Genomic DNA, 27555 nt, shown 5'->3' with positions numbered 1-27555 from the left:
TGGAAAAAAAGTAAAAGAAAAGATGACCACATATCCCCAATTAGGCAGCCCCATGCGTTAAGCCAAGGACCTAGGACCTCTTCACATTTTTGGCGCTTTCTCATTGTCCGTGTCTGTGTGTGGTCCTTTTCTTTGGATTGGGGATATATTTCGGTTATTCGATGGTTGGTTTTTGTGTTTTTTTTTTTTGTTTTTGGCGAACGCCGCCTATAATTACTCAGGCATTAAGTTCGTTTCAATGGCTTGGTTTCGGTTGCGCCTCGCTAGCCGGCCTCCTTTATGCTGGGCTGGTTGCCTTGCCCACGCGTGCGCTACCGAACTGAAGAAGAACTAAAAACTGAACACCAAAAAACCCACCCACCCCCTTAGTGCCTCTCTTAGACCCTACTAACCCCTCTCCCCACCACACACATACACACAAACACATGACTAATTTTCCAATTGGAAAATCATGTGCTTTACATATAAAAAGATCGCTGCGCGTGTCGCTCGGCCAACCATGTGAGTGAGTGTGTGTATATGTATATGTATATATTCACGAAAAAACGCAATTATATCGGTCGGTTGCATTTCGATACATTTGGTTGCCTTACGCCGCACACGACTGACCATGTTTTCGGCTGGGCTGGCAAAGCGACGGGCAAGTGACTCTAGTGAAGTGAGCGGCGGTGTAAAGGGAAGGAAGTACGACCAAGCCTCGTTTCAAAAACTTAAAAAATTATAGAAAATCAAAAGTGTGACCGCCGCATAGATACACAAATCTTGTATCCAAGTGTCTGTGTGTGGTGCACCACTAGCCCCACCAACACCATCAAAGATCAGCAATACCATCATCATGCTAGCGTTTTTTGATTAATTTTTGCGCAAAGTCAAAAGACTTTGATAGCTGTGTAGCGTGCCACAGTGCTCCTTTCCCGCCTCTTCCAAAGTCAACCACCCTTCTCCCCTCTCTCTTCTTAAGCTGCACTGTCCTTCGTGCTGCACATTTGCATTCAGATGACGGAGGCCGCACTTGTTTATAGCCCACAATTTAACATGAACATCAGCTTAGATAAAGTTATAAAGCCAAAAACAACTTCCAAAGATTATGTTATTATGTTATGTGATGACGAGACAAGCCTTCTGTAAAACAACACGGAAGAAGCAGATGAAGTTTCTTTTGACGGTGGTTAACGTATTTCTATTGACAAAACTCGTGAAAGTTCTATGGAAAAACAACTGTAAGCCTGTATTATTTCATTAACATAATGCAAAGGCTTAATGCATGAAACTAAGATTTTCATTACCTAATCTAAATAGATTCCCAGTTTCGTTTAATTGTTCTTAATTTTTCTATTTTTCCACATTAGGAGATTATTCTCATTAAAGTAGGCTTTTCGATTGATATTTTCTACTTATTTGACAGCGAATTTTCACTTAACGAAAAAGTATGTAAATCAAGTGCTCCATGACTTCCAAAAAAGGTGTAGTGCTTTGTTGTGTCATGAAAATATCCTCAATCTAACTCCAGACAGCTCAGGAAAAACAGACGAAAAGTATTCAATAGAAATATGGCTAGCGCCCAGGAAAACGAAAACCAGGAAGTTCCAGCGGAAAACAATCTGTATGGGGACTTAACAATCGAAGAACTTAGGAATATACCCATACCTAAAGTGATGATCGTACGTGCAAACGGTGAGGGACTCTGCTTAATACAGGAGAGCTTCAGTGATTTGATGAAGTGTTCAAAGTGCAAGCGGGTGCCTATGGACAGGATCTATCAATGCAGGAATGGTCATATCATATGCGACGGCTGTTTTTTTATCAACACTCAGCAAATTTTTGTGCCAGAAGAGGTTCCGAGCACTTTTGAACGTAGGCAATGCACCTGCCCCACTTGCTTTATTTTCTTGAATCCCAATGGACCTATTCGCAATCTCTTGGCGGAAAGCATTGTAGCTCGCGTTGAAGCGGTCTGCCGGCAATGTGGCGACATGGTTATTAGTTCCGAACTCAAGAAACACCATGTTAGAGAGTGTCGCCAGCGTTTAGTAACTTGCACCAATTGGCTTATTGGTTGTAAATGGATTGGTGCCTTGTCCAATGTCGAGACACACGAGAGTATCTGTGCGTCGGCTAATAATAATGGAATCCAAGCGACTGAGGCTGTGTTAGTCCGAGAAGCTAGATCGAGAGAAATGTTAGTGCATTATAATCGTCTTCAACATATCTTACAGTTGGCATCTACTGAAATCCGTAATTTGCAAGCGCTTCCATTTACCCAAGGCACGGCTCTAAATGAATTCATAACCGTGGATACATTTTACGTCTTTTACGCATGGTGGGGAGTGCTTTTAAAGCGCCAAGACGAGGACAACATATCGCGCATAGTTTTTAAATTGCAACTATACACTCCACCGGTATGTCCGACGGCCGTGTCTTATTGCCTGATGACCAGCAGGTTTTCAATGATCAAAATTAAACCAAATGTTTGTGAGAACATAGTGTTTGAGCGCGCAACGCTTGAAGGCCCCGAAGTAGTTATTTACCGAAATACCAAAGAAGCCGTAGATGACCTATGGTATGAACGTGGTCTATATCTAAAAATTTTTATGGGACTCCCTCCGTAAATTATTAATAAATAGTTACAATCCCGTGGTTATTTCAAGGCGTTTTTTGTTAACACTGTTGATCTATCTCTAATAGAGCATTGGCTTGAACTGACCCAAAGGTTTTTTATGGCTGGTATGGATCAATATTCCCCCTTCTAAAAGGGTATACATACATATGTGTATACATTGTACATACATACATACGAACACAACTTTGTAGGCCTTGACAAAATTTTCAGTGAAATGACATCTAGACAAAATAGGTTGAACGAATTCCCTATGAAAAAATTACACAATTTATACATTTCTAACTAAATATATGAAAATATAAATAGGTTTAATACCAATTTATATTCGCGGACATATATTTTTTCTGAGTGGTGCGATGGAAGACTACAGTGTATTAAAGTACTCCACTTATGCGGAATATTTGGCATCCTTTCCGAGAACCGAGGACCATCGTTATTTGCAGGATGTGGTAACAATCGATAAATTAATCAAGTTAGGTTACCATAGCATAACAACGGTTTACGATGAAGACGAATTTTATCGTGCCAAATTGGTTATGGAAAGTTCTGCTGCCCCAAAGGTTACATCAATAACGATTTATAGCATATATCTAACTGGCGATGATGAAGTTCTCAAGGCATTGGCAATGCGCGAGAAGGCAAATGTGCTTCAGGAAATATCGGTAAGTGTTCGAAATAAAAATATATGACACAATATATCAAAAACTCCAAAACTTATAGACCATAATCTACATGCAAGTACGGCGACGAAATGGATTTGATATATCTGGTTATATTGATTACGAGATGAGTTTACGCCAGGCCAATATGCGTTTGGCAGGAGCTACCGATTGGCGAGCCATTTTCGAGGGACATAAACTACTGAGTCCAAGGATAACCGATCTCGGTTTCTATAATTGGCGTACGGGCGAAGTGTTTGACACCTCGAATGATAACTACCAGGTGGTCAGTCATCCCGTTTATGGCATGTACTTTATGCACAAGGGCGATCATAAGATCATCCCGGTCACCACCAAGCCCAATCCTTTTGCTGAGAATGTGACACGAACTGTTTTCAAATCCCCGTTATATGATTTTGTTGTCTTATACGATCATGGTGTTCGTAAAAAGATATAATCATTTGCACGGAGATTTTATATACATATGTACATACATACATATTCAAAAAGAAAGAAAAAAATATAAATATTAACCGCCCAATAGCCAATTGCCGAATATGAAGAAAACCCACAATTATCATAACATTAAATACATATATTTAGAATTCATCAATTAATTATTTTACCTTGTTGCGTTTGTTTTCTCACTCCCACACAAAAACAAACCAAATCAAATTTCTCTTCTCACTCTCGCTCTCGCTCTCTTTTTTGTGCTTGGCTTGACAGAGTCAACGACTGCGGCAGCGCAGTCCACTGCGACGCATAGCGGCATTTCGCGGTCTTATTCTATTGTCTTCTTCTTAATTTTCTTCTGCCAATTGAATTTCTTTTTATGAAAATCTCCACAAATATGTAACCGATTTTAATGCAAAATGCAGCAATGAAGAGAGAATTGTTTTCTTATTACACCAAACTAATTTGTTAACAACTTTAAGCACTTTTATTGCACAAACGAAAATAAATAATTGCACTCCAAACGGGATAAACTGAACGCGGTCACTTGTAAACAAAACTGAAAGAGCGTGGGAAGGAGAGGGAGTTACGCGATTGCAAAGACGCTGAGAGAGAGAGAGAGCTTCAAAATTCTTTGACGGGCACCGTCGCTCCCCCTTACGGTTCCAGGGTTATGTGTATGTGTGTTTGTGTTTTATTTATGGCCATCCAATGTGTCTAATAAGAAAATATTTTCCAATATGAATTTACCGAAAGCTTCGCACATTATCAGCTAAAAATTTCTAATTTTCAAAGCCAGGCAATGTCCATGCAATGTCGTTAATGGGTGAACATAATATAAAGTGAATATTCAAAGTTAATTCTTGTGAATAATTATATCAGAATAAAAGGATATTGTCACAATTTGAGCCTGCGATGCGTGAGAAACTTTCTTTTGTGGTTACATTGTCTGTGGGCAATTATTTTCATCCTTGAAATGTCTAAATTTACCGTAACCATTCCTTAACCATATTCATTTTCGGGCACAAAGCAAGCATCAAATTATTGCGTTTAAATATAATTCACTTGAAAAATAAAAGTTAATGAAACAGGTCGTGATATGTGCAATTGACACGAGAGCCACGAGAACCTAAACATCATGAGCCCAAATGAAAGAAATCCATCCCCAATCCTGAATCCCACTGGCTACTGGCTACGCCGCACGCACATCCAATGTACCCAGTCGACCGACGACTTTTCGAAGCCAGACTGACTGAACCAATAATTATCCATTCCAAGAGGCAGGACAGGGCAGGGCAGGGCCCGGCAGGAGCACTCGGCGGCGGAGTCTGTGTCATGAGAAAAAACGTTTATGATCAACAAAGGCTTCAATTTGAGGCCAGCCGCAGCTGCTGGTGGGCTTCCATAGACTTGCGGAAATTGGAGCGAATGATTTGAAAAAAGGGTTATAAGTACAGTGGCTCGATTGTAGGCCAAAGGCATCTGTGGACTGAGATATGCATAAGTGGAAGGTGGGTCTTAGATATTCTACGCCATACTATACTCTTTAGTAGATGTCATAGGGCTCTCACAATTAAAGGGTAAAATCAAGGATCAGTAATTCGTGATTAGCCTTAAAAATGTTATCAGCTGTGTTTCCTCTCAAGTTTTTAGTTTTAGGAGCCACTGTACCATTGTGGGGTACATTATAATTAATCACAGAAATTGTATGCAAAGAAATCAAAAATAATCATCAATTTGGGGCTTAAAGGAATGATGAGAAAGTGTAAAGGAATGAATGTTGAAAGCGAGCGCCATGTGGAGACAGCGAGAGAAAGAGAGTGATCTGCCAGGGTCGACTCAAGTCGTCAAGTGTTCAACATTATCATCATCATCATCATCTCATCATCATCATCATCTTCATCATGATAGTGCATTTTGAGGCGCTACAATTTGGCGTTACATGAAAATTGCAAAAAATATGCTGCCAGGAGGAGTTGAAGCTGGATATAAGATGGTATGAGGGCCATTGGGCCATGGGCCATGGGGTATCTGTCGCTTGTCTCGAACCATTTAATTAGATGCCGCGTCAACAAGGTGCTAAATGGGCTGCCATTATATATATAACGAGAATGATGAGAGGCAACCACAAGGAGGAGGAGGAGGAGGAGGCAGACATGTGTTGGGCCGCGTGGGTTGGGCTCAGCAAGAAAAAACAAGGGTAACACAACAAAAAGGAAAGCTTACCAAAGAGGCAGCTGTCGGAGTCAGTACTCACTACCTCACTCTGCCTCACCTGGGGGCATGCGTTGCTCTCGTTGTGTTCATCTTGTTGTTGCCCCTACCTCCTGTTGCTGATTATGCAGAGGTGATAATTGCAGTGTCCGGCGCGTCAAGATTTATTTTTTTCTCATTTTTTTTTTTTTTCGGTGAGCTTTAACGATGTGTTAAAATAAATTGCATATGTGAAAGAAGAGGAATCGATCCGATTCCAGTCTCAGTTCTCCTCCTGCTCCTCCACCTCCTCCTCCTCCTCCTTTTTGCTGGTTTTCGATGAAAACCCACAAAACGTCGCGGATGTGTACATAAAAATTTAATGGGCGCCCGCTGCTCCTCCAAGAAGAAGAGTTTCATCCATCGAAAAACACTTTACCTTTTGTTTATTGGTTCACCCTGTAATTGCCATACCCAAGCAAGGAGAGAGACTTATTAAAATATCACCTGGGATGCGGTGGAAAGGGAAACCAGGAGGAGGCAGTTGTAGTTTCGCATGCCGCCGCCTGTTACTCCAACATTTACTTTCTAAAAAATCGCCACATTTATTGCCCAGTCAATAACTAACGGTCTGATGGCAAGAGACAGACAAACAGACAGAGACAGAGCAACAATGAGTGGGTGAGCGAGAACGAGGGATTCGTAATTCAATAGTGTCTGACCCAAAACCCAATAATACATTTGGCTTTAACCTCAGACACTGGCGTTCCAATGAATTTTGTGCTCCCAAACCAAATTTTTGGGTAATCTGAGATGGTCAGGCATATCAGATTTTTTCCATTTGTCCAAAGGGTCGATGTGTGTTTCTTTCCTCCTCTCCTGTTGCTGCATTTGTCTGCCTAATCAGCTGTAGATAATTTGCAGCTACTGTGTACGCCGAAACAAAAACTCTTCTCGATCGAGAAGAGATCAACAGACAGAGAGACAGAAAGAGAGAGAGAGAGAGGGGGGGATAGAGAGTTGGGGTGGTTCTTCCGCTTGGGTAAAGCGTGTCTGGAACATATGGCCAGGCCTGGTCATCCTATGTTCCTTCTTCTGCTTGCTTGCTTGCTCGATGCTGTCTGTCTGTCTGTCTATCGTACAGCTGTAAAAAGCGTCTGCTGGCTGGTTGGATGACTGGTTGGCGTCTGCACTTGGGTCACAGTGTGTTCCTTCTGCTGCTCCTATAGCACGTGCTTCAATGCACATGACACTGAATCGCGAACTGCGATTTTTGGAAGCAACACAGGAAGTTTAGTGGAATGAGAGGGGGAAAGAAGCTGGCGGGAAAACATGGTCCATAGACCAACGGCTTTGACGGATAAATAAAGATTCGGAGTTTATGTATGGTTTTAATTTAAAAGCTTTCCTAATAATAATCGAATATACTTATTACTTTATTTAGTCAACAATTACGTATACGCAGAGTCTGACCACTAAACTAATAACAATGCACAGAGTCAGTTAGGACAAACATTTCTCCAAGCAACGCTAAGAAATAAAATAATGGAATTTAGTGTTATTCATTCACCTGAGGACTGATTCGGAAAGAGCAAAGCAGGGTAGACATATAGATGTATTATCCTTGAATACACTCAAACTTAAATCATTCATTTGTACCCTTAATAAAGAGGAAGTCAAACAAAATGATTGCAATGAATTTGCCAATAAATAGAACAAAATGGAGCTTAAAATTCGCATTAGACATTTAACAGTCCCACAAATCGCACGTTCTTCCAGGCAAAGTTTAAAGGCTGGAAATTTTTAAAGTCAAGCTGTCAAGTACTTAAAACATTTCCTTGAATTCTTGATTCTATCGCAGAACTAAAAATGCCTACAATTTGATTTCAGATGGAAATGGCAAATTCTAATTTCGGATTCAACGAAGGTATGCCAAAGCAAAAGCAAAAACAAAAAGTTACTTAAAATGTTGACGTATATCTAGCGAATTGATCTTGCTCAATGGGAATAATGAGTGAACCGCTTCCCCATTTATTCCAACTCGTATTCCATTGAGCCCATAAACAAGTGGACATATCAGAGCAGATCAATTTATAATCATTGATTAGATATAGAATTTACCTTTGGGAGTTTGCTTCATGGTTTAGGGTCCAAACACTTCATAAAAACCAAAGCTTAACTTTGGTTCTTCTCATTGGTTTTATTTATGCTTTAGGCAAACCATTGAGTGCTTACCCCAACAATAAACAAAGAAAAAAAACTTAAAACTAACCTGGTTTTAGATCCTTTTGCTTATCTCGCGCGCTTTTCCTCGAAACCATCAAACGTCGATCGAACGATCGATCGATGGATGGATGGATCGAACGGACGAACGAACAATTCATGCCCACCAACGTTGTCCATCAGAATTTCTAATTTTTTTACTTGGCGCCGCCGCCGCACCCAGGGAGAACATTAGCCCATTGGCAGCAGCTGCCATAACCATACCTAATCAGCCACACAAAAGTCACTGGAACATCCGCCACTCACTTCCTTCTCCCGTGCCGATTCGGCAAATCATAAAAGCTTTCAATTCTTAGAAATTTTGGTTTCTTCGGTTTTTGCCAGCCTAGAAATTCTATCTATTCAAAAGTGAGTTCATTGATTTTGTTTCATCTTTGATCTTTGGCCGAACGATCGATCGATCGATCGATCGATCGACAGCTGCTGACTTGATGATGTGCCCTGAGCTTGTGGCAAGGTTTCAAATCGCGAAAAGGGTTTTTTTTTTGCCGAATGCTTAAGCATGCGCCAATCGTTTTGGTGGTCAGTCGGGCAGTTGGTTATCCATTTATCTCAAAAGGATTTGTTTCTTGTTTAGATTCATATACAATGTGCAAATAGTTTAAGCAATTTAGTATTTAGAAGTGAAAGAACATAAAAGGGGGAAAAAAACAAATGTGCGTAAAGAGAACATTTAAAGAAATTCTTCAACTTCTTATAGGAAACAGTGTAGCCTACTCTGTGGCGCCTTTAATGAGTTAAGTTCAACACAATGCTCTATGTCAAACATTCTATTATGGTGATTATTTTGGCATTTGAAGCGGACATAGTTTAAGTGTCACCCTCAGATTTTTTTATAGACTTAAAGTTGATTTTTTGCCGTTTTGCAGACAACATTAGTCGCCCAAAGGATAATTTTATCTTTATTCCGGACTGCAGTGCGCTTAAAACTTTAAAGTTAAAAAGTTTGCCTACTTTTGGGCTTGCCTTTTAAATTGCTAGAAACTGTTTCAACAAATCAAACAAATTTAAACTTGTGTTAAGATGGCATTAGCCAGAAATCTCTTGGTAACTAGGTCAAGATACTTGCCGAGGACTCGAAGTCCTTTGTTTAGAACACTTTAAATCAGAGCTTATCGCAATAGAATATAGAATTCCTACACTTTGCAAGGTTTCCTTTACTCTAGTTCATCTTTGAGAGTAAAAGATGAGAATAAAGTGTTTGAAAATCCGTGAAATTGTTAACTCTCTTAAACAAATACCTTCTTGATCTCTTCTACCTGGCTTATTTTCCAAAGAAAATATCGAATTTACTTGTGATTTTTAGTTTTTGTTTTTTACTCGCCCATTTCATCTTTATCAAAAAGATATAGCAATATTAATGCTATGATTATAATATAAACTTCAATTTAAATCTAAATTTCGTTTTCTTGTCCCACAATTAAGAGGTACATACAGTTAATGTAAAAACAAAAAATTAAAATGCAATAAACAAAAAGTGTATAAAGTAGATTTAACAATATGTATATGAAAATTCAATAGGAAGGAGTTTTTCGTTTGTTTTGTGTGGTTTTCCGTTTTGTTTGTTTTCATGGAGAGCATTTAAAATTTAGCTAAATGCTTGCAATTAAAACATAAATATCAGTTGCGCAGTTACGATTCGTTCGATTAGGATTAGGATACATTCAGTCCTTTCAATTTGTTGTCTGTCTGGTGTGTTTTTGTGTTTCACAACATGCGATCAATCCAATTGGTTAAATTGGACAGTTCCTTGTCCTTGGCTGAGGACTCGAAAAATTGTATATTCTGCGAGATGTGAGCAAATTCAAAGTCCCGTCCCAATTTGCCCAGCGTAATGGGTTTATTCACTTCATCGTCGCCCACGGATTGGAGTTTACGACTGCGCGTATCGCGCACCGTATGCAATTCCTTTTCGAGTAGACTTTTAATAACCACGGCACTTTTGGCTGTCGTCTGATCCTGTTTATTGCAAAGGACCAGCACGGAACACGGCTGTGTGGTGCTATCCGACAATATGGTATACAAGAAGCTGAAATTTGAATGTTGTTTAGAGGATCATGGACAAGGGTTTTCGTATATGAAACTTACTCAGCCACATCACGGATATCCTTTTGCACTGTCACCGAGTCAATCACAAAAATGATGCCCTTCGCCTTGCGTTTGTACAGCTCGAAGCATTTGTCGCGCACTCTATAGTGGCCGGGTATGTCGATTAGACGAGCGGACAAGTGTCCAGCATGATAGTCACCGACATTCTCCTTAATCGAGGTAAATGTCTCGGGTAGTTTACCATGGACAATTTGCATAAATACGGCACTTTTGCCCGATTCACTCAAACCGGTTAAAAGAAAGTCGCGGCGTCCAGCGGAACGTCGACGGAGTATAACAAAGATGGCTAAAATACGAAGCGGCCGGGGTTAAAAGGAAAGTTGGCAAGGAAAAATATCCACATTATCCACGTGGCTAACTTACCGACAGCTATGAAGCCAAGTAACAGGGCTATCAATATGGGTCCTGTATCAATTTCTCCCAGCTTGATTTGCTTCTTTTCTCGACCATTTTCATTCAATTTGTCCATGGTTAAATAGCAATTAAATAAACACAATCGAAAAAGGAAAACAAACAACAAAACAATCGAGGAAAAGTGTTCAGTGCTATTTGTGCTCAATCTGGCAACATTGCGCCATGACACGCACTGTTGTTTTGGTTCAAGCGTTGCCAGATGAGCATATAAACTTGTTAAGCGATAGTTCCGCAAATCTTATCGGGGAAAACCTATCGACGTATTTGTGATGTTTGCTGTGATATGCAGTGTGATGTGGATGTTTGGTGGGTTACTTGTTGAATTTGTGTACTTTTTTAAATTTCATTTAAATGATGTTTTTTTTGTTCTATTTAGTTGTTTTATCTCCAGTTGATGAAAGGTGACTTCTGGAAACTGCGAGAAGATGGGGGATTGCAATTGCAACGACTTGCCGCCGCTCAGGAAGCTCAAGACCGAGAACGCCATCAGCGACAGATAGCCACATGTGCTCCTGTCCCGGACACGACGGCATCAGTGATTCCTGTGCCCGCAATTCCTAATAACGCCATCACTCCCGATGGCCAAGTAGTCCCCATTGGCCATCCATGAGGAATTTCAATATCCAATTGTGCCACCACCACCAGCCCAATGCCCTTTGGTGGAGCATATGGACCACCACCTCCAGCCATACCAACTTTGTAGCTGCAACCGCAGCCGTTGTCGATGCCGCCGCCACAATTTTTACCATCATTTTCGCATCCAATGCTGTCGCCACCAGCCACCGGCAGCACTTCGCCATTGGGGGCAGTCGAGCCGCGTCGTTCGCTTCATTTCAATGGTGGGGATTTGCCAGCCGATGTGGGCACTTTGCGTTATTTCTACAACATGGGCGTGGACAGGAGATGCCTGTCTTAAGCTATAACAATAACATGGACCAATCACAGCAACACCAACAACATTGAGACAAAGACGGGGCAGGATCAGGCGAAATAGATAACTCAGCATTTACTAAGAACAAAAATAGGTTTGTGGGAAAATTTCCACAGCAGAACTTATCATCGCGCCAAACTTAAAAATTCTTAATTGGTCCATTCACCTTGTTTAAGTCCAACGAACGCTGTTAACGACATGTAATATATAACACACTAATGTAAATGAGATAATTTTATTCGATTTTAAGCAGAAACTAATTTATGTGCCCTTTACTAGTCATCAAGCAGGAAATAAAAATTGTGTCATATACAAGAAAATTTTGCCACTTTTATAATTTACATAGTTTTTTTTTGTGAAAAAAATTAGGCTTAGCAGAATAAGAATAACAAAAAAGAGGAATATGTATGTTTTTTTCTAATGTACTAAATTATATCGTGAAGCGGTTAATGTCCTGTGTTTGGGGTGTTTGTGTGTGTGTGTTTTAACCATTTAACATTTAAATGCAATTGCTTTCGTTTCATCAATTTCACGCTCTCAAATCCTTGATCATGCCGTGTATAACACGAAATGTAAAATTACATGAAAATGCCCAAATAGGCACTGAAACGGCATGCTCTATGCCAGTTGGAAAACTCAATACATCCGCCATTGGCCACAGATTAATCTGCTTGTCCAATATCATGACGGGTGAACTGCGATTGCGGACGGATATAATAATGAGTATCAGTGTCAGCACTAGCTTGCACACATAGTAGGTAATGGTATCGATGGTTGACCTTTTTATGGTTTCCAATTGTCGGGCCTTTTTTATTTTTGATTCAATTTCGTTGACTTTGCGTTCGGCACGCATAATTTTGATGGTCCTGGCATATTCGCCGGCATGCTCAGCATTTCGTACATTTTCCACCTCTTCCCGGGCTGCATCCAGTTCCGTTTGTAGGATCTCTGTCTCTTCGTTTCTAAACCGCCAGAAGCGTGACACTCTGAGCTGATATTTTATTTTGGAAAGTGGATAAAGTAGGGAAAATTAGCGCTAGTCTGGAGACAATGTGCGCTCTTCAGACTTACGTAGTTTCTTATGAAATCTGGCAGGAAGGTGTTGAGAAGGCTCATTATGGCTATCAGTACGAAAAGTGTCATAGTAGGTGTGTGTCAGTTTATCTTATTATTTAAATAATTTAAATGCTTTTTTCAAAGTTTCTGCGATTAAAAAGAAAAACAAAATATACTCTAATAAATAAAACCAGCAAAACAGCTGTTTGGTGCGCTGCACGCCTCTAGTGGCGGGTTCAGAGCCACATCGATAACAAAGACTTGAATGTGGTCTTATCCGAACAATTTTTATACTCTATCTCCATTAGATAAGTTTCAATGGAATAGCTTTTCAACTAGGGACAATTCTCATGCTGATCAAGAATATATATACTTTATGAAATGGGAAATATCTCGTTTTCTGCGTCACAAACTTCTAACAATTTCATAACACTCTCGGTAAGGGTATAACGAAAGTGTTTGAAAAAATTCTCGAACTTTCGGTGATCAGAGTAAGCTGTGACTTTTTAACTTGCCAGTGATTTTGTGTGTGACTGTGTAGCTCAGTAGTTCATCTCTATTCTCATCAAACAGCTGAGCCGGTAAACAACTAGAAAAAAAAAGTATAAAAAACAAAAAAAAAAAAAAAAAATCAAAAGGAATTTTCGTGAATGTTCTACAAAATATGAAATACAAATATTAATAGCAAAAATGGAAGATCGCAATGAAGAAGTAAGTTGAGAGAAAATAAACTTTTTTCTACTAATAAATCATGTTGTTGATGCAGATTGAACCATGCCGCAATATTGGACCACATGAGGAGCTGGAGGAGATTAAAAGCCAGGCAGTCATCAAACTATCACCTGTTCAGGTTCCAGCCCATTTCAAACGACTCGAGTGCAACACAAATCTCAATTTGCCCCCTTTGAATTGGTTGACAACATCGCAGAGCAGCCATGGATTGCATCAAGCCTTGTACCAGAGTGCAGGGTTCGCTAGTTTTCGCTTGGGACAGATGTTCCCTGATTGTGTGGGTGAGGTGGATGTTGTCTCGGATGCCGAAAATATAAAGCAGCTTCTAAAGCTGCCATACAGTGATGCGCAGAGCGCAATTAGCATGGTGGTCCACAAAGTGGGCAATACATTGCTTCTGGATGAGTTCGACATACAAAAGTATTTGCTGCGCAAAGCGGATGATGATTGGAAATGGTTACGTTCTTTCATTTTGGAGCACATATTAACCTATGGCGATAATCAGGCCAATTATTGCTTAAAGGAACGCAATCGCGAGGCATTGCAAACGAAAAATTTACTCTCGAAGTTTCTTTATCACAGTTTGAAGCAAACTGGTGAAGCTGGTGATAATTATGAGGTGAGCACATCCACCCAGGTGACAAGTCGTCGACCAGTGGGCTTACCAATAAGTGGACCCGTGTTGCCTGAGCCAAAGATCGAAGAGAATGTACCGGATCCGAAATCGAGTCATGCCTTTAACCGGAATGTGGTGTGGACATTTGAGGATATACGCATGTTAATCGGCACTGATATGCCTATATTTGGTGGACCGAATCGTCCGTGCATCAGTTTACGTCTTCGGGATGCTGCTCAGCCCATTAATGTGCTTACTGGGATCGATTATTGGCTGGATAATCTCATGTGCAATGTCCCGGAGGTTGTAATGTGCTATCATTTGGATGGCATTGTACAGAAATACGAGATAATTAAGACTGAGGATTTACCCTATCTGGAGAATTCACAATTCTCACCGCAAGTGGTGAGAAATGTGGCACAAAACATATTGGCATTCCTGAAGGCTAATGCCACAAAGGCTGGCCACACATATTGGCTGTTTAAGGGGCGTAACGATGATGTGGTCAAGCTCTATGATCTCACCACTCTTTGTCAGAACCAAAATCAAGGTGGTGCCGGTGGCGATGATCATCATCAACGTCAAGAGTCGCCAGAGAAACAGCATCAAATGAATCCATTCACTGTTCCTGTCGGTATGCTCTTGTATTCGGTGGCTCGAAACATGAAGAATACATTGAAGAATATTAGTCCCCAGACAGCGGGTAATATACGTGCCCTATTGGATAATTGTATCAAGCTATTGCCCAAAGAGCAATATCCACAAATTGTTAGTTCCTCGCATTATATACTCTCCGATTTGCATATACCTGCGGGTATAGATCCCAAATCACCGAAGTTTGATGAGCATGATTCCGATTCCCTCTACGACGACGATGAAGATGAAGAGGAGGATATGGATGAAGATGAGGAGGAGGTTTATGAATATGAAAATTGTGATTTTGCAGCCAATAAGTACTATCAAAGCTCCGAACAGAGCGGTGGTAAGGCAAATGTTGCTGTACGTCATATATGTGATGCTCTTAGAGATTTCAAGTCGCATACTAAGAAATCGAAACCGGCTCCATTAATGGCCACCACCGTGGAACGTTGTCAAATATCATTGGAACACATAAGCGCTGGAATTTCATGTTTACAATATTTCAATGGCAATCAAGAGGAGAAGCTTAAAGAGACGGAAACGCATGCAAAGCAAGAGGAAAGGGAACGCATATTACATGAAGAGCAAAATCCAAATATGGCCAAACCCTTTAACGCCATACCATTGCCCTATGAGCAACTAAAAATGCCGCCCCCATCTCAGTCCAGCTCTAGTTCTAGTAAAAAATCCACGAAATTGCACAAGTCCGATAGCAAATCCAAAGAACTGGCCACCACCAGCAATAGTACCAACGCTCTGACAGAGGGAAAAACTAATCAACAACTTAGTGCCAAGTTCAATAATCACCATTTTGGCTCATGGAACGTTCATCTGAAGCTATTGCTCTTGGAGAAGGCCTGCTTGACCTATGCCACTTTGGCCGAACATCATTATGAATTGAATAGCTTCGGCTGCACATTGCGAGCCATTGAGTTGGCCTGTCGTTGCCAGCAGGTGCTCAATAAGTATATGGCCAATGTGGTTTCACAACAAAGTTGTTTGCTCGGTCGTGCAGGTGATTGTTTCTTTCAAATGTCCAAGCATTGGTCCGACATAGCCAAATATAAGCGGCAATATGAGCAGGAAAATGAAATAATGCGCATAATTGGTGAGGAAATTACCCAAGAATTACAGCAGGAGGACGACGATGAGCTACCATTGTCCCTAGAGCCCACTGAGAATGTGGAGCAAGTGATGCTACTCAGTTGTAAATGTTATGAGCAGGCTTTACAGCATTCCCAACAACTTGAGAGTAATGAACTCTTGCGTCGTCTTGGCAATGTGCGCAATGAATTGGGTCTGAAGTATATGTACTGGGCGCAAGGTGAGTTAAGAAGATACCCCCCCTCTCTTTGCATTCTCTAAATCATAATTTATTTCGCAGAGGAATACAGTGAGTATATGAAGAAAAAAGAGGAGCATGTGCAAAAGCATGGATGCAAGCCGCAGAAGCAGCAGGATGAAGAAAACAAGGACAAGGAGGAACCTCTCTATGTCAAATTGACTGTTAATTCTTATGATTGTCTACGCCGTGGCATTAACGCCTTTACAACTGTCGAGGATAATATTAACTTGGCATTTCTCTATTGCAATATGGGTAGATTCATGCGTCTACGTGCCCATCTGACAATGCCCGACGAGAGGTTAGTTTAACTGCCAAAACTAAAAACAGATTCTTTAGGTTTCTTTTTTCTTCTTTGCAGTGCCGTTGGATTGGATAATCAAAAAACCTTTTACAACGAAGCCTTTAACTACTATGAAAAGGCCAAGGACTGTCTTGATACCCGTAAGGCCAATGCCGAACTTTGGGATCTAGTGCAATGGGAATTATCCACGGCTACTTTTACTTTGGCCAAACAATTGCAAGATCACGGCGTCACGAAGGAAAAATCCACCCTAGTTGAGTCGACTAAAGAGGTCTTGGAATTGCTGCAGAAATCTTTGCGTCTCTGTGATGTGGAGCATGCTGGAGCCAGACAAGTGCTTTATAGTTTTCGTTCTGGTTTGATACATAGGAGGTAATATAACTAGAAAGAAAAGAGGAAAGATTCATAATTAATACATTGGTCAATTCGTTTATTTTCACAGAATCGCCTCTTTTCACTACTCTCAATTGAGAGTAACTGGTCCTTGTGAGCTATCACACTTGCCCAAATCATCACTGCAGCTATGCAAATATCATTATGAGAAGGCCGCTCAGATCCTGGAGAGCCTCAAAGAGGTTCACGAGCTACTAATAGTACAATTGGAACGCATTTCGTTGCATGAATACTTGGCAGAGCGTAAGTAAAAAGATATGAAAAGAACAAATTTTTAGCAAAGATTTACTGGACAGCAAGTTATTTGTTTAGAGATATACATACATACAATCATAGTTAAATTAGACTAACGACCGCTATCCTCTGCAGCATCACTGAAACTTGATCTAAGTCCTTCATTTAAACTTCGAAAACGCTTTATTGTTTATTTATCTCAGGACGAAACCTCAAACCATGAGAATACAATTTATCAGAGATCATTTAACAATACGATAGCAAAGTAATTCGAATTCTACTTTAAATATGAGCTACTAAAGTGTATGGTATAGATTTCAATATTTATAGTTCGTTTAGATGAAAGACTTTGATAAAACAAACATTTTTTTTTGTTACTTTTACTGTAAAAGAATGAAATAGAAATAATAATTAGCAGCCTTTCACTCACTCGTTTCTATGTAGAAGATGTATGTATATAATGTTCTTGTCATTATTATCAGGAGAGCTACATCCATACACTAGTCAAGGATTCAAAGTCTGATCCTCGTTGTGAAATTGCCCAAAACTTATCTACCAAGCACTTTGTAAAGTTATTTATGAAACGCTGTCGTTGGCTCAGTCAATAGATCCTCATTGATTCGAGATTTGAGCCCCAGGCAAGTGTATGGATATACTTTTTGGTTAAGCCGATAGCCTTAGTTGCTAGTGTAACTTTCTCTACTAAACACTATTAATAACAAGAGATTTAAGAGAGGAATCTAGTTGAACTTACTTCCATTCAAGAGCTTCAAACTCTATGATCAATAGAGCTAGGAAATTAGAACCACTTGGTTTCAAAGAAAGATATCTGAAAATAAAATCAGTTTATTTGATTGAAAAGAAAGATTTAGAAAAGGATGAAATTACAAAAATTATCCAAATGTGAGCCCTAAGAGAAGAAATCTTTTTCCTTTTCTCTCTTTGCAATAAAAAAACTTCTAGGTTAGAATTCCAATTTGAGCTGCAAATCCTTTTCTTTTGGCAAGGATGTGTAAGATAATGATTAATGATCCCTGTTTCATTCTTTTATAGTGACCAGCTACTCGGCGCAGAAGATCAAACAAATGCAAGCGGCTTTGGATATATGCTTGCAATGCGAGGTCATCTTCTCCAGCAACAACGTCATCGATACCAATATAAGCAACAACAACAACAGTAGTAACAATAGCAACAGCAACAGTAGCAATAGCAACGGCAATAGCAATAATAGTAATGACGAATTCAACATCCATTTGACACTCTTTGAGAGCCGTGTTCAAAATGCATTAAAGACATTGACTAAATTATTGCTAACCGGCAAGGATTCCAAACAGTTGTCGGCTTTGTACAAGCGCATGTATATGGAAACCTTGACTGGGAATCATGGCACAGGGGTGCAGCATGATGAAGAGGTGACAGCAATTGCAATTGCGCTAAAGTCACGGCGCTTGTATACACTAATAACCCGGCTGAAAACCATGTGCGAAGCTCATATGGCCAATGACTAGACTTCCACCACACCGCTTAGCTCTCTACTACGTACGTGTCTTTAGTTCAACTTGATAACAAAAAAACCAAAAAAAAAAAAAAAAAGCAAAAACAAACACAAATATTCACAATTGCTGAAGCTGCTGCATGAGTTTATTGATCGATCTTATACGGATCGAGATCAATACAAATAGATTTAACCACGCCTGCCACCACAACGACAACCTCCAGATAATTGCTGTGCCTCCTCAAACTTCAATGCAGCTGCAATTACCATAACTATGGCAATTTGTAGGATCTACCAAAAGAGAGGCAGCGATAAAAAGAGAGAGAGAGACAAAGGGAAATCAATTAAGGATTTGTAACAATTTGTAATGCGCTTCTTACCTTCTTATATCCAAGAGTTTTCATATTTATTTTTTGCTATCTACAGTCTATGGTTGGAGCTCTTTATAAAGGCCTGGGAGGCCCTGACCTGACCCTACCATCATCAAACGTGTCGCTGATCAAGATTTTGAATGCTGTAAGCACGCGTAAAAGATTGCAATTTGTAACCCAGAGAGAAAGAGAAAAAAGCCTCCATTACCCACTTTTCAACTACATAGTAAAATCTATTCACAAACAAGAAAGAGACAACTAAATCGTGCCAACCGGTGAAAGCGAGACAGAGAGCTAAGAGGCCTTAATTTATATTTTGTTGGTATCCAAATTTTCAATAAATATTTAATATTATATTTGAAACATATACAAACATTTTTATATATGTTCTATATGAATTGAGTATTAAGAACTCAGCAGCGAACACAGCAAATTGTTAACCTGTCATAAATCTAAAGTAATATGCCATTAAGTTCTCATTGTAGCGCATACAAATCATTTAAATATTTGAAAATTTTCTAATTTTTTATTGTAATTTTATCATAATTATTATAATATTTTTTTTTGCTTTTGTATATAAATACTACCAACGCAGCAGAAAGTTCAAGTCAATGCCTTAACTTGACTTAATGTGAAAAAGTGAAAAAAAAGTGATGGCACAGTGGTACCAGAACTTGTTAACTTGTGAACAAACCCAGAGCGGGGGATGGGCACGCGCGCGTCTTCTTAGCGTTAGCCGGGGGTCCAAAGAGTCATGACAAAGTCGAAGTCGGTTGCATAATGACGTCTCTTCAATGGCGTAAGCATAGACGCCTACTATCTGGACCTGAATGAGCAGCGAGCCCAGCTAACTAGCCAAACGAAACCCCAATTTGAGACATGAAATTGTTGTTACCACTTGCACCACGTCGTCGCCCCCCGACGACGACGACTGCGACGTCTTGAGATTATTCTGGGGACAAAGACGACGACAACATCATCGAGGTGTCTGACTGGGTCTGGCTATTGGTTGTGGAGTCCAAAAAAAACATGCATCACTTTCGTCACGTAAAAACAACATTGAATATTGCCTGGATTTAGTATAAAAACAAAACTGGCTGCCACATACAGACATTAGTTCCATTTCATTGACTAAGACAAAAACAAAACAAATTCAAAAATGATGAAGTTCATGGTAAGAGGAAAAACTATAAATTCCAAATCCTTTAACTTAACTAACGAAATATTCTCCCTCTTGAATTTCTTTAGTGCATTTTCGTTTGCGCCGTTGCTGCTGTTTCTGCCTATGGTGCTCGTGGTGGTCATGGTGGATACGGCAGCGCTCCCGTTGGAGGCTATGCCTATCAGGTGCAACCCGCTCTGACTGTCAAGGCTATTGTTCCCGGATATGGTGGCCAACGCGCCGGCTATGGTGGCGGCTATGAAGCTCAGGTGCCAGTGGCCTCATCCTACAGCAACGCCAATGTCGGACAGTCGAACTATGGCGGCCGTAGCTATGGCGGTGCTCCACCAGTTGACCGTGAGGCCATCGCTTTGGCCAAACTTGCTTTGGCTGCCCCAAGTGCTGGTGGTCCCTTGGTCTGGAAGGAGGCTCCCCAGTATGTGGAGCGCTCCTACGAGCCACGCAGCTATGCTCCCAAACAGAACTATGGCGATGAGGCCAAGGGAGGTTCGGCAGCTGCTGCAGCCAGCTCAGTTGCTGCTGGCCAAAAGGGCTACAAGAAGTCCGGCTACTAAGTGAGAAATCTACAGTGAATTACGGAGCTTAAATGCTCGCGACTTAGCAAAAACAAAAATGCAAATACTTCTAAGGCAACTAGGCAATAAACAAACCAAAAACTCATCCATCAAAAAAGAAAATTACAATTCAATCTTTTTATTTCTCAAAATTTTGGGGTCACTCTGGGGTTTGTGCTTACCAAGCAGAGTTCTACTTGGAGCTTTAAAATTCTTAAGCAATGAAATTCAACCAAACCAAGCAATATAAAAATTGAACTGAAATAAGAGATCTCAAATGTTCTCTCACTCAATGACTTTTCTCTTATGACTGCTTTATAAGTTGTACTTGGCATTTATTTTGTCTCCTTATTTTAGTTAAGTACTATGCAGTTTCATAGTGTTCAAAAGAATGTGCTAAATTGTAAAACATTTTCAATTTACATGAATTTATTAAACATTTCGATTTAGTCCGCAACGACAAGTTCGTGAGTTGACCTGAAAGTCAGTTAGGGAAATGAATATGGCATTGGGTCTGGCTCAAGGTCTGGTCTAAGTTGGTTTTGCGGGTCTGTGGGATTGTTGTTATCAGGGCATAGAAACAATGGCACATCGCGTAACCGAATTGTGAAAAGTGATTTTATAACACATTAATAGTTTAATACATATTATGAAATATGTAGAGCTTTGAAATTATATACATACATACACATATGGAAAAATGTATGTATTATGTACATTATGTATATACGATATTGTTTTTTATTCGCGGGTTGTGTATATAGGTCACGTAAGTAGTATCCAGTCTAATAATTGAGTATAAAAGCCAGTGACATTTGGCTATGAAAATTATAGTTTGATTGATTACTACAACCAACAAAACTAAAAAAATTCAATATGAAATACCTGGTAAGTAGTAAAAGAGTCTGAAAATCGCAAAAAGGACTTGCACTAATCCTTGACTCCTTAATTTTTGTTACAGTTCGTTTGCATCAGCTTGGCCCTCTTCGCCTACATCAGCGCTAACCCAGCTTATGGTGGTCAGCGTGGAGGATACGGTGGCGGCTATGGCGGCGATCGTGTGGCCTATGAGGTCGTGAACGGCGGTTATGGTGGCCACAATGGAGGCTATGGCGGACACAATGGAGGCTATGTCCAGTCTCTGCGTGCTGCTCCTTCGGCTCCACGTGCTGCTGCCGCTGCTGCTTCTGCCGCTGCTGCTGTCCGTCCTGGCAGCTATCAGCAATGGGCTGTTCCCAGCTGGGAGATCGATGGTGGATACAATGGCCCCAGCCACGGTTATGGCCGTCGTTATTAATCACCTGCTCCCCCCACCAATCCCGATACCAACCCCAACCCCAGTACTCAAATCTTTGTTCAATGGAGCGGAATTGAGAACTCAATAAACGAAAAAAAGCCCCCATGCTGAATGCAAAACAGAATGGCAGAATATTGAACGAAAAAAATGTAATCAAGTTTTTTTTATTTCTATGGGCTAAGCAACAAAATATGGCATACTTTTCAGCGCGTTTGGTTAAATCTTGGGTCTAGTCATAATACCATGTAGTAGGTGATCTAATTCTGGAAATCGCAAACAAGTCTAGGATGTTTCTGATCAGAAATGTGTTTTGAAAAGGATTTCCAAACAGAAATCGTAACATGATTATTTTTGAATACCTCCAAAGACTTTCGGTGATCCTAATTAGGTATTAATTACTAAAACTATTGTCTAAATAGTTGAAGAGAGTGAAATTCTGTATACAGAGAGGTTTGAGTGTTTTACGACTTTTATAAAATAGATCAAAGCGTTCTCCACGTATTTCACTCAATGGTCTGAAACGTTTCTCTAAACACTCTTAACTCTTTCTATAACCCATTGAATCAGTTAAAAGACTTCTAGTTTAATAACTAACTGATGTCTTTTTATAAGAATTTCACTAGACAAAACACTTTACTAAGATGGGCAAAATGATTTCACAAAATATATTCTTTTGGTTGTCTGCCAAGTCGAGACATAATTGCCATTTCATGACTTCTTGAGCATTTAACTACGAATGCTTGACTAAGAAATGGTCAAAATTGGCAAGTGAAGCATAAGTTAATTTAGACCAAGAGTTTCTTTTTTTTGCAATGATTATTGGAAATGATTCGAAAATAACATAATTGAATGAATTCAGCTATAATTTAGAGTTCCTTATCATCTTGATGTCAAATAAGTACTTCAATTCGATTCAAACTCAATGTTCAATGAACTTTGAATACTAATTATAGAAACTTATGATTAGTTGTTTGAGATGTGAAGATTATATTAAACGGTTGGGCATAGAATAATACTTATCAAATATCTTTAAAATATATAATCTATTATTGTTTCGAGAACTTTTGATATTCATAACACTAGTTTTTCTTTATTTATAATGCAAACAAGAGATGATGATCTATTTATTCCGATTTCTAATAGAATTTATAGAAACCTAAAAGCATTTGGAAGAATTTTGAAGCAACTCTTTATGGATTCAAACAGAAATGGAGAAGAACTTGTTTTGAATTGAAACAATTTCTAAAAATGTTAACAAGAGATGCATCCTAAGATAAATCTCTTCACATTATATTCTTTGTGATTTCTAATTCACAAAGACTTGAAAAATATAGGAAACAGAATTGCAATAAGAAACATTATGACATTATTTTGTTTATAGTCCGCCCCTGTATATGGGGGGGTCTAATCAGAATCAGCCTAAACACTCATTGAACCACCCTCAACCTCAGTAGTGGGGAACCGATACGAAAGCGTCAACAAGTTGGTGCTCTTGCTGGCCATTGATATCGACCAGGTTTTGGGCTTTGGACCAAGCTGGAGAGCAAAATATGAAGCTGGTGTCTTTTGAGCTCACCCAAGCTTGCCCAGCTTTGGCCACAAAAGGTAAGCCGTGATAAATTTTGCGGCGAGATCACGTTTCGAGTGCTACAATTATTTTGCTTATATAAAGAAGTGTGCTTGGCTTTTAATTTGTTAATTGTGCCAACTGTGCCAAACAGAAATCATAGCCATGAACAAATTCGCTGTAAGTACCCATGACATCTCTTGGCATCGGCATCGAAGATCACCAATGTTGGTGTCGTCATCGTCATCGTCACAGTCACCCACTTCCCGTTCCGTTTACCAGCACCAACAGCAGTAAAAAATAAGACAAAGATTCAAATGTTCTTTTCTTGGTTTCGTTTTGCAGACTTTGGCAGTATTCATCTGCGCCTACTTGGCTGTCGGCAGCTGTTATGGCGGCGGACATGGTGGATATGGTGGCCCCATTGCTGGTCCCATTGGTGGTTATGGCGGCAATGATGGTGGTGCCGCTTCGGCTGCCTCCAGCTCGGCTGCTGCCGCCGGTGGCAACGAACAGCGTCCCGTTGAGATAATCGCCGGTGGACCACGTGGCGGTTATGGCGGCGGCTATGGTGGAAACCACCATGGACACCACGAAATCCTCCGCCCCATCCGTCTGGAGGGAGGCTATGGCGGTGAGCGTCTGGGACATGGTTATGGCGGTGAGCGTCAGGGTCCCCATGGCGGCTACGGCCAGAGACACGGTGGCTATGGACGTCCCCGTTGGACTGTCCAGCCAGCTGGCGCCACTCTCCTCTATCCCGGACAGAACAACTACCGTGCTTACGTCTCTCCCCCCGAGTACAGCAAGGTGATTCTGCCCATCCGCCCAGCAGCTCCAGTTGCCAAGCTCTTCGTCCCAGAGAACAACTACAACAACGCCGGCTACGGTGTTGAGGGACCCAAATACTAAGCCAATTAGTATGATGATGTCTCCGTCCACTTTTTTTGCTTCACCTTCTTCAAAAGAATTTCTAGTGGATTGTGTAAATACCATCAAGCTGTTCCCGTAAACGGCTTCAACAATAAAAAAATCTCCAAAAAACCACAAACAAAAAAAAAAAAAAAACATCTTGTTATTTTGTTTAATACCTATTTTAGCATATTGTTAGATAAATGGATCCGGTTTTGGGTGGTTTATTGATTCTCGACAGCTGTTGCAGCTGCTCGACGCCAAAAATATGCACTTGATTGGTCATTCTGAAAATTGCAACGTGCATGGCGATCAGGTGGCCAAAACAATGTCTCACATTTTGATTTCGCAGAGAAGAATCTTTCTAAAATTCTCCCAAAACAATATTTAATTGCATGGATGATGCATGATGTTTAAAGTAATTATTAACTAAAACCTTAGTGACGTTACTTTAGATGTATTTCTTTTGAACATATTTTCTTTTTTTCACCGTTTTTTCTGTTGCTTAAAGGCCAAATGCTCTTGCCATCAATTGATGTCTTTGCAACAGACAGAAAAAAGCTTTTCCATTCAGATATGGTATATATACTCTGGATCATGATGCATCGCCTAGCAGAAGGAGTCCAAGTCGACTGCCCATTGATCTGAATGTCAGTCAGTTGTTTCGTCTGTCTGTTTCTCTATATGTAGATTTATATCTATTCCAGATTGATCCTTAGATTCTTAGACCTTTGAGTTAGATAAACTATATCAACTACTTTTCTCTCCGTCAATAGTAAAGAGTCACTCTATATAGATAGATGTATGTCTAGTCTAAATATCATTCACTTATTCATTGATTAAGTAAAGTAAGTAAACATTTTGATATTCAATAACCGATTTCCCTTACCAAAATGAATGATTCCACCCTCAAAAATCAATAATCGATCTTTCGACTCTAATCGAAAGATCAGAACAAAAACTCTCTTTTTTAGTTTGTACGAAGTTTCAAAAGTTGTTCAAAATGTCTGGGGTCTGTCTTTTTATAGTTTGTAGATCGATATAATCACATACATTCGAAAGCGGTTAACGGTCTTAGCCATTAGTTTAGACCAGACCAAGTTATAATCTCAATGGAAATCTCATCACTTGATAAATACTAATGTTGTCATTAGCGTAAAAAGAAATTATAATGAAATGCCGATTCGTCATAAATTTTTATTTGAAATTTGCCATTTATTTTTTCATTTTCATTTGACATTTTTTCTTTCTTTATCAGTGAAGAGAAAAAGAAGAAAACAAAAGTTTCAAGTTTGTTGTTGATTACTTTTTGTGAAAGCAAGCAAAACTTCTGCTGAATCTGTTTAGGTCGAAAAATTGCACAATGTTGGATTTAATTTTTTTCTTCTTCATTTTCATTCTTTGGTTTTGTTTTGTTCTGCACTTTCTGTACCTTCGACATTCGAGTCAATGATGAATGATTCACTAGATAATCGAGTGAAATGCAACGATTTGTTTTGTGAATTTACGTGAAAGGAGTTTTCGTTTGATACCATATCAAAGAGGAGTGGAATTGGATTATCTTCACCGTTAGAGAGGTCTCCCATTGAAGAGCAACGGCAGCGGAATGACAATGGATGGGACGCTGTGGCTGGTTCATTGATCACTCAGAAACCATGATGTATGATGCTGCGTGCAGGTAGCCAGGTTGTCCAAGATAGATACCAAAAACCGAAACGGAGCGTGACATGCAGGGGGAAGCTGCTATCAATGGAAGCTGCTAGCTTTCTGTTAGCCAGCTAGCTGTTTTGTGGTGTTCTCGCATTGGCATTGTCGTCTGTATTATATGTGCATATATAGTTTATAATTTCGAGTGCAATTTCAATTTCGAAGCATAGAAATTGAACCTGAACCGAATGGCCGCCGCTCTTGGGTTTTTGTTTCGTTTCTGTTTCGTCTGGATGGACGGATGGATGGGGAGGGGGCCCTCTTATCAGGCTGGAGGGATGGCGAGGGGGGTGCCGGCATCTTCCCAAAGTGTCACAGTTTCGTCATGACTCGTCGTCGCTCTCAGGTACCTACTCTTGTTTTGGTCACGTTTAGCGCACTCACAAATCTCTGGCCAGCTCAAATATAATGGCTATAAAAGCAATTTGGCCACATGCTATTGTTAATTAGTTTTGCGAAACACTCAAACAAAATAAACATGTCCGCCTACATGATGCGTCTCCTTTGCCTGGCCGCCTGCTGCCTAACCATCACAATGGCCTACAGGCCCTCGAACTATGGCCGTCAGTCTTATGGCGATATTGTCAAGCCCTACGAGACAGCTGAGGCTCAGGCTGCCGCCTTGACCAATGCTGCTGGAGCAGCGGCTTCTGCTGCCAAATTGGATGCTGCCAATTGGTATGAGCTCAACCGTTATGGCTGGGAGCAGGGCAAGCCATTGTTGGTCAAGCCATACGGCCCATTGGACAAGCTCTATGCTGCTGCTTTGCCACCACGCTCCTTCGTTGCTGAGATCGATCCCGGTAAGTTTTGAAGGAAATTTTCAATCAGCTGTCATCATACTAACTGCGGCTCTTTCCTTCTCTTTCTGCAGTCTTCAAGAAGAGCCACTATGGTGGTGCCTATGGCGAGAAATCCGCCGTTCTGCAAACTGGCTCCAAATTGGCAGCAGCTGCTGTTTAAATTCAATCAGCCAACTGTGTTCTCTCCGTCTGTTCTTGTTACAGTTTCAAGACTCTTAATAAATAGTGATAGTTTAAAGTGAAATCTACCAAATTGTCTTTTTTAATCGGGGAATTTTCGTGGGTTTCAAATGGCTGGATCAAAGATAAAATGATCTCTCATCTCTGACTCCTGAGCAATTCAGCAACTTTTTTGTGCACTTGGTGTTCTCTCTTCCAAGTGTGAACTCCAATCTAAACATTTTCAACAACTTTCTAAGGTTCACAGTTTTCGTTTAACAACAAAAGAAACAAAGAACAAATCTGTTGGCCATTAACTTGGTTTCGACTACCGTCACAATGGTTAATATTGTTCTTAACTATTTCCCCCTAAGCCCACTAATCTTTCTAACTGAACTGTGTTTTGTTTTGGCCATTTGGTTAACCAGTTGAAAGTTCTAATATTTATAAGAGAAATGTTGAGAAGTTGTTTTCGAGATGTCGAGATGCATGGAAAACATAAAGGGATTTTCCTTGCATTTTCCCAATA

The 27555-nt window shown here is 40.2% G+C and overlaps 8 protein-coding genes across 8 annotated transcripts; 6 read left to right on the top strand and 2 right to left on the bottom strand.

Annotated features, from left to right (window-relative positions):
* The first annotated feature begins 2878 nt into the window (after positions 1 to 2878).
* LOC137579367 (cilia- and flagella-associated protein 299-like) lies at positions 2879 to 3841 on the top strand. Its single transcript, XM_068293103.1, has 2 exons — positions 2879 to 3282; positions 3341 to 3841. Exons 1-2 carry the CDS (start codon positions 2977 to 2979, stop codon positions 3734 to 3736), a joined length of 702 nt encoding a protein of 233 aa, XP_068149204.1. The 5' UTR covers positions 2879 to 2976; the 3' UTR covers positions 3737 to 3841.
* Positions 3842 to 9496: 5655 nt separating this feature from the next.
* SrpRbeta (signal recognition particle receptor beta) lies at positions 9497 to 10880 on the bottom strand. The gene is made up of 3 exons (XM_068292590.1): positions 10681 to 10880; positions 10297 to 10603; positions 9497 to 10237 (listed from the first exon to the last, which is right to left on the bottom strand). The coding sequence occupies exons 1-3, from the start codon at positions 10784 to 10786 to the stop codon at positions 9916 to 9918; spliced, it is 735 nt and encodes a 244-aa protein (XP_068148691.1). The 5' UTR covers positions 10787 to 10880; the 3' UTR covers positions 9497 to 9915.
* A 1003-nt stretch (positions 10881 to 11883) lies between these two features.
* LOC137578914 (uncharacterized) lies at positions 11884 to 12928 on the bottom strand. Its single transcript, XM_068292529.1, has 2 exons — positions 12734 to 12928; positions 11884 to 12653 (listed from the first exon to the last, which is right to left on the bottom strand). The coding sequence occupies exons 1-2, from the start codon at positions 12803 to 12805 to the stop codon at positions 12192 to 12194; spliced, it is 534 nt and encodes a 177-aa protein (XP_068148630.1). The 5' UTR covers positions 12806 to 12928; the 3' UTR covers positions 11884 to 12191.
* A 337-nt stretch (positions 12929 to 13265) lies between these two features.
* On the top strand, positions 13266 to 19217 carry LOC137578747 (erythroid differentiation-related factor 1). Its single transcript, XM_068292300.1, has 7 exons — positions 13266 to 13429; positions 13485 to 16029; positions 16090 to 16348; positions 16409 to 16723; positions 16794 to 16987; positions 18032 to 18837; positions 18900 to 19217. Exons 1-6 carry the CDS (start codon positions 13409 to 13411, stop codon positions 18484 to 18486), a joined length of 3789 nt encoding a protein of 1262 aa, XP_068148401.1. The 5' UTR covers positions 13266 to 13408; the 3' UTR covers positions 18487 to 18837; positions 18900 to 19217.
* A 642-nt stretch (positions 19218 to 19859) lies between these two features.
* Cp18 (Chorion protein 18) lies at positions 19860 to 20704 on the top strand. The gene is made up of 2 exons (XM_068292301.1): positions 19860 to 20018; positions 20093 to 20704. Exons 1-2 carry the CDS (start codon positions 20004 to 20006, stop codon positions 20579 to 20581), a joined length of 504 nt encoding a protein of 167 aa, XP_068148402.1. The 5' UTR covers positions 19860 to 20003; the 3' UTR covers positions 20582 to 20704.
* A 618-nt stretch (positions 20705 to 21322) lies between these two features.
* Positions 21323 to 22031, top strand: Cp15 (Chorion protein 15). Its single transcript, XM_068292299.1, has 2 exons — positions 21323 to 21469; positions 21543 to 22031. The coding sequence occupies exons 1-2, from the start codon at positions 21458 to 21460 to the stop codon at positions 21876 to 21878; spliced, it is 348 nt and encodes a 115-aa protein (XP_068148400.1). The 5' UTR covers positions 21323 to 21457; the 3' UTR covers positions 21879 to 22031.
* A 1436-nt stretch (positions 22032 to 23467) lies between these two features.
* Positions 23468 to 24513, top strand: Cp19 (Chorion protein 19). Its single transcript, XM_068292512.1, has 2 exons — positions 23468 to 23625; positions 23791 to 24513. Exons 1-2 carry the CDS (start codon positions 23611 to 23613, stop codon positions 24355 to 24357), a joined length of 582 nt encoding a protein of 193 aa, XP_068148613.1. The 5' UTR covers positions 23468 to 23610; the 3' UTR covers positions 24358 to 24513.
* Positions 24514 to 26498: 1985 nt separating this feature from the next.
* On the top strand, positions 26499 to 27111 carry Cp16 (Chorion protein 16). The gene is made up of 2 exons (XM_068292522.1): positions 26499 to 26867; positions 26939 to 27111. Exons 1-2 carry the CDS (start codon positions 26543 to 26545, stop codon positions 27025 to 27027), a joined length of 414 nt encoding a protein of 137 aa, XP_068148623.1. The 5' UTR covers positions 26499 to 26542; the 3' UTR covers positions 27028 to 27111.
* The last annotated feature ends 444 nt before the right edge of the window (positions 27112 to 27555 follow it).

This window comes from Drosophila tropicalis, unplaced genomic scaffold (assembly GCF_018151085.1).
Source record: "Drosophila tropicalis isolate 14030-0801.00 unplaced genomic scaffold, ASM1815108v1 contig_694, whole genome shotgun sequence".
Lineage (NCBI taxonomy): Eukaryota > Metazoa > Arthropoda > Insecta > Diptera > Drosophilidae > Drosophila > Drosophila tropicalis.
This window is presented reverse-complemented; position numbering and strand designations above follow the sequence as displayed.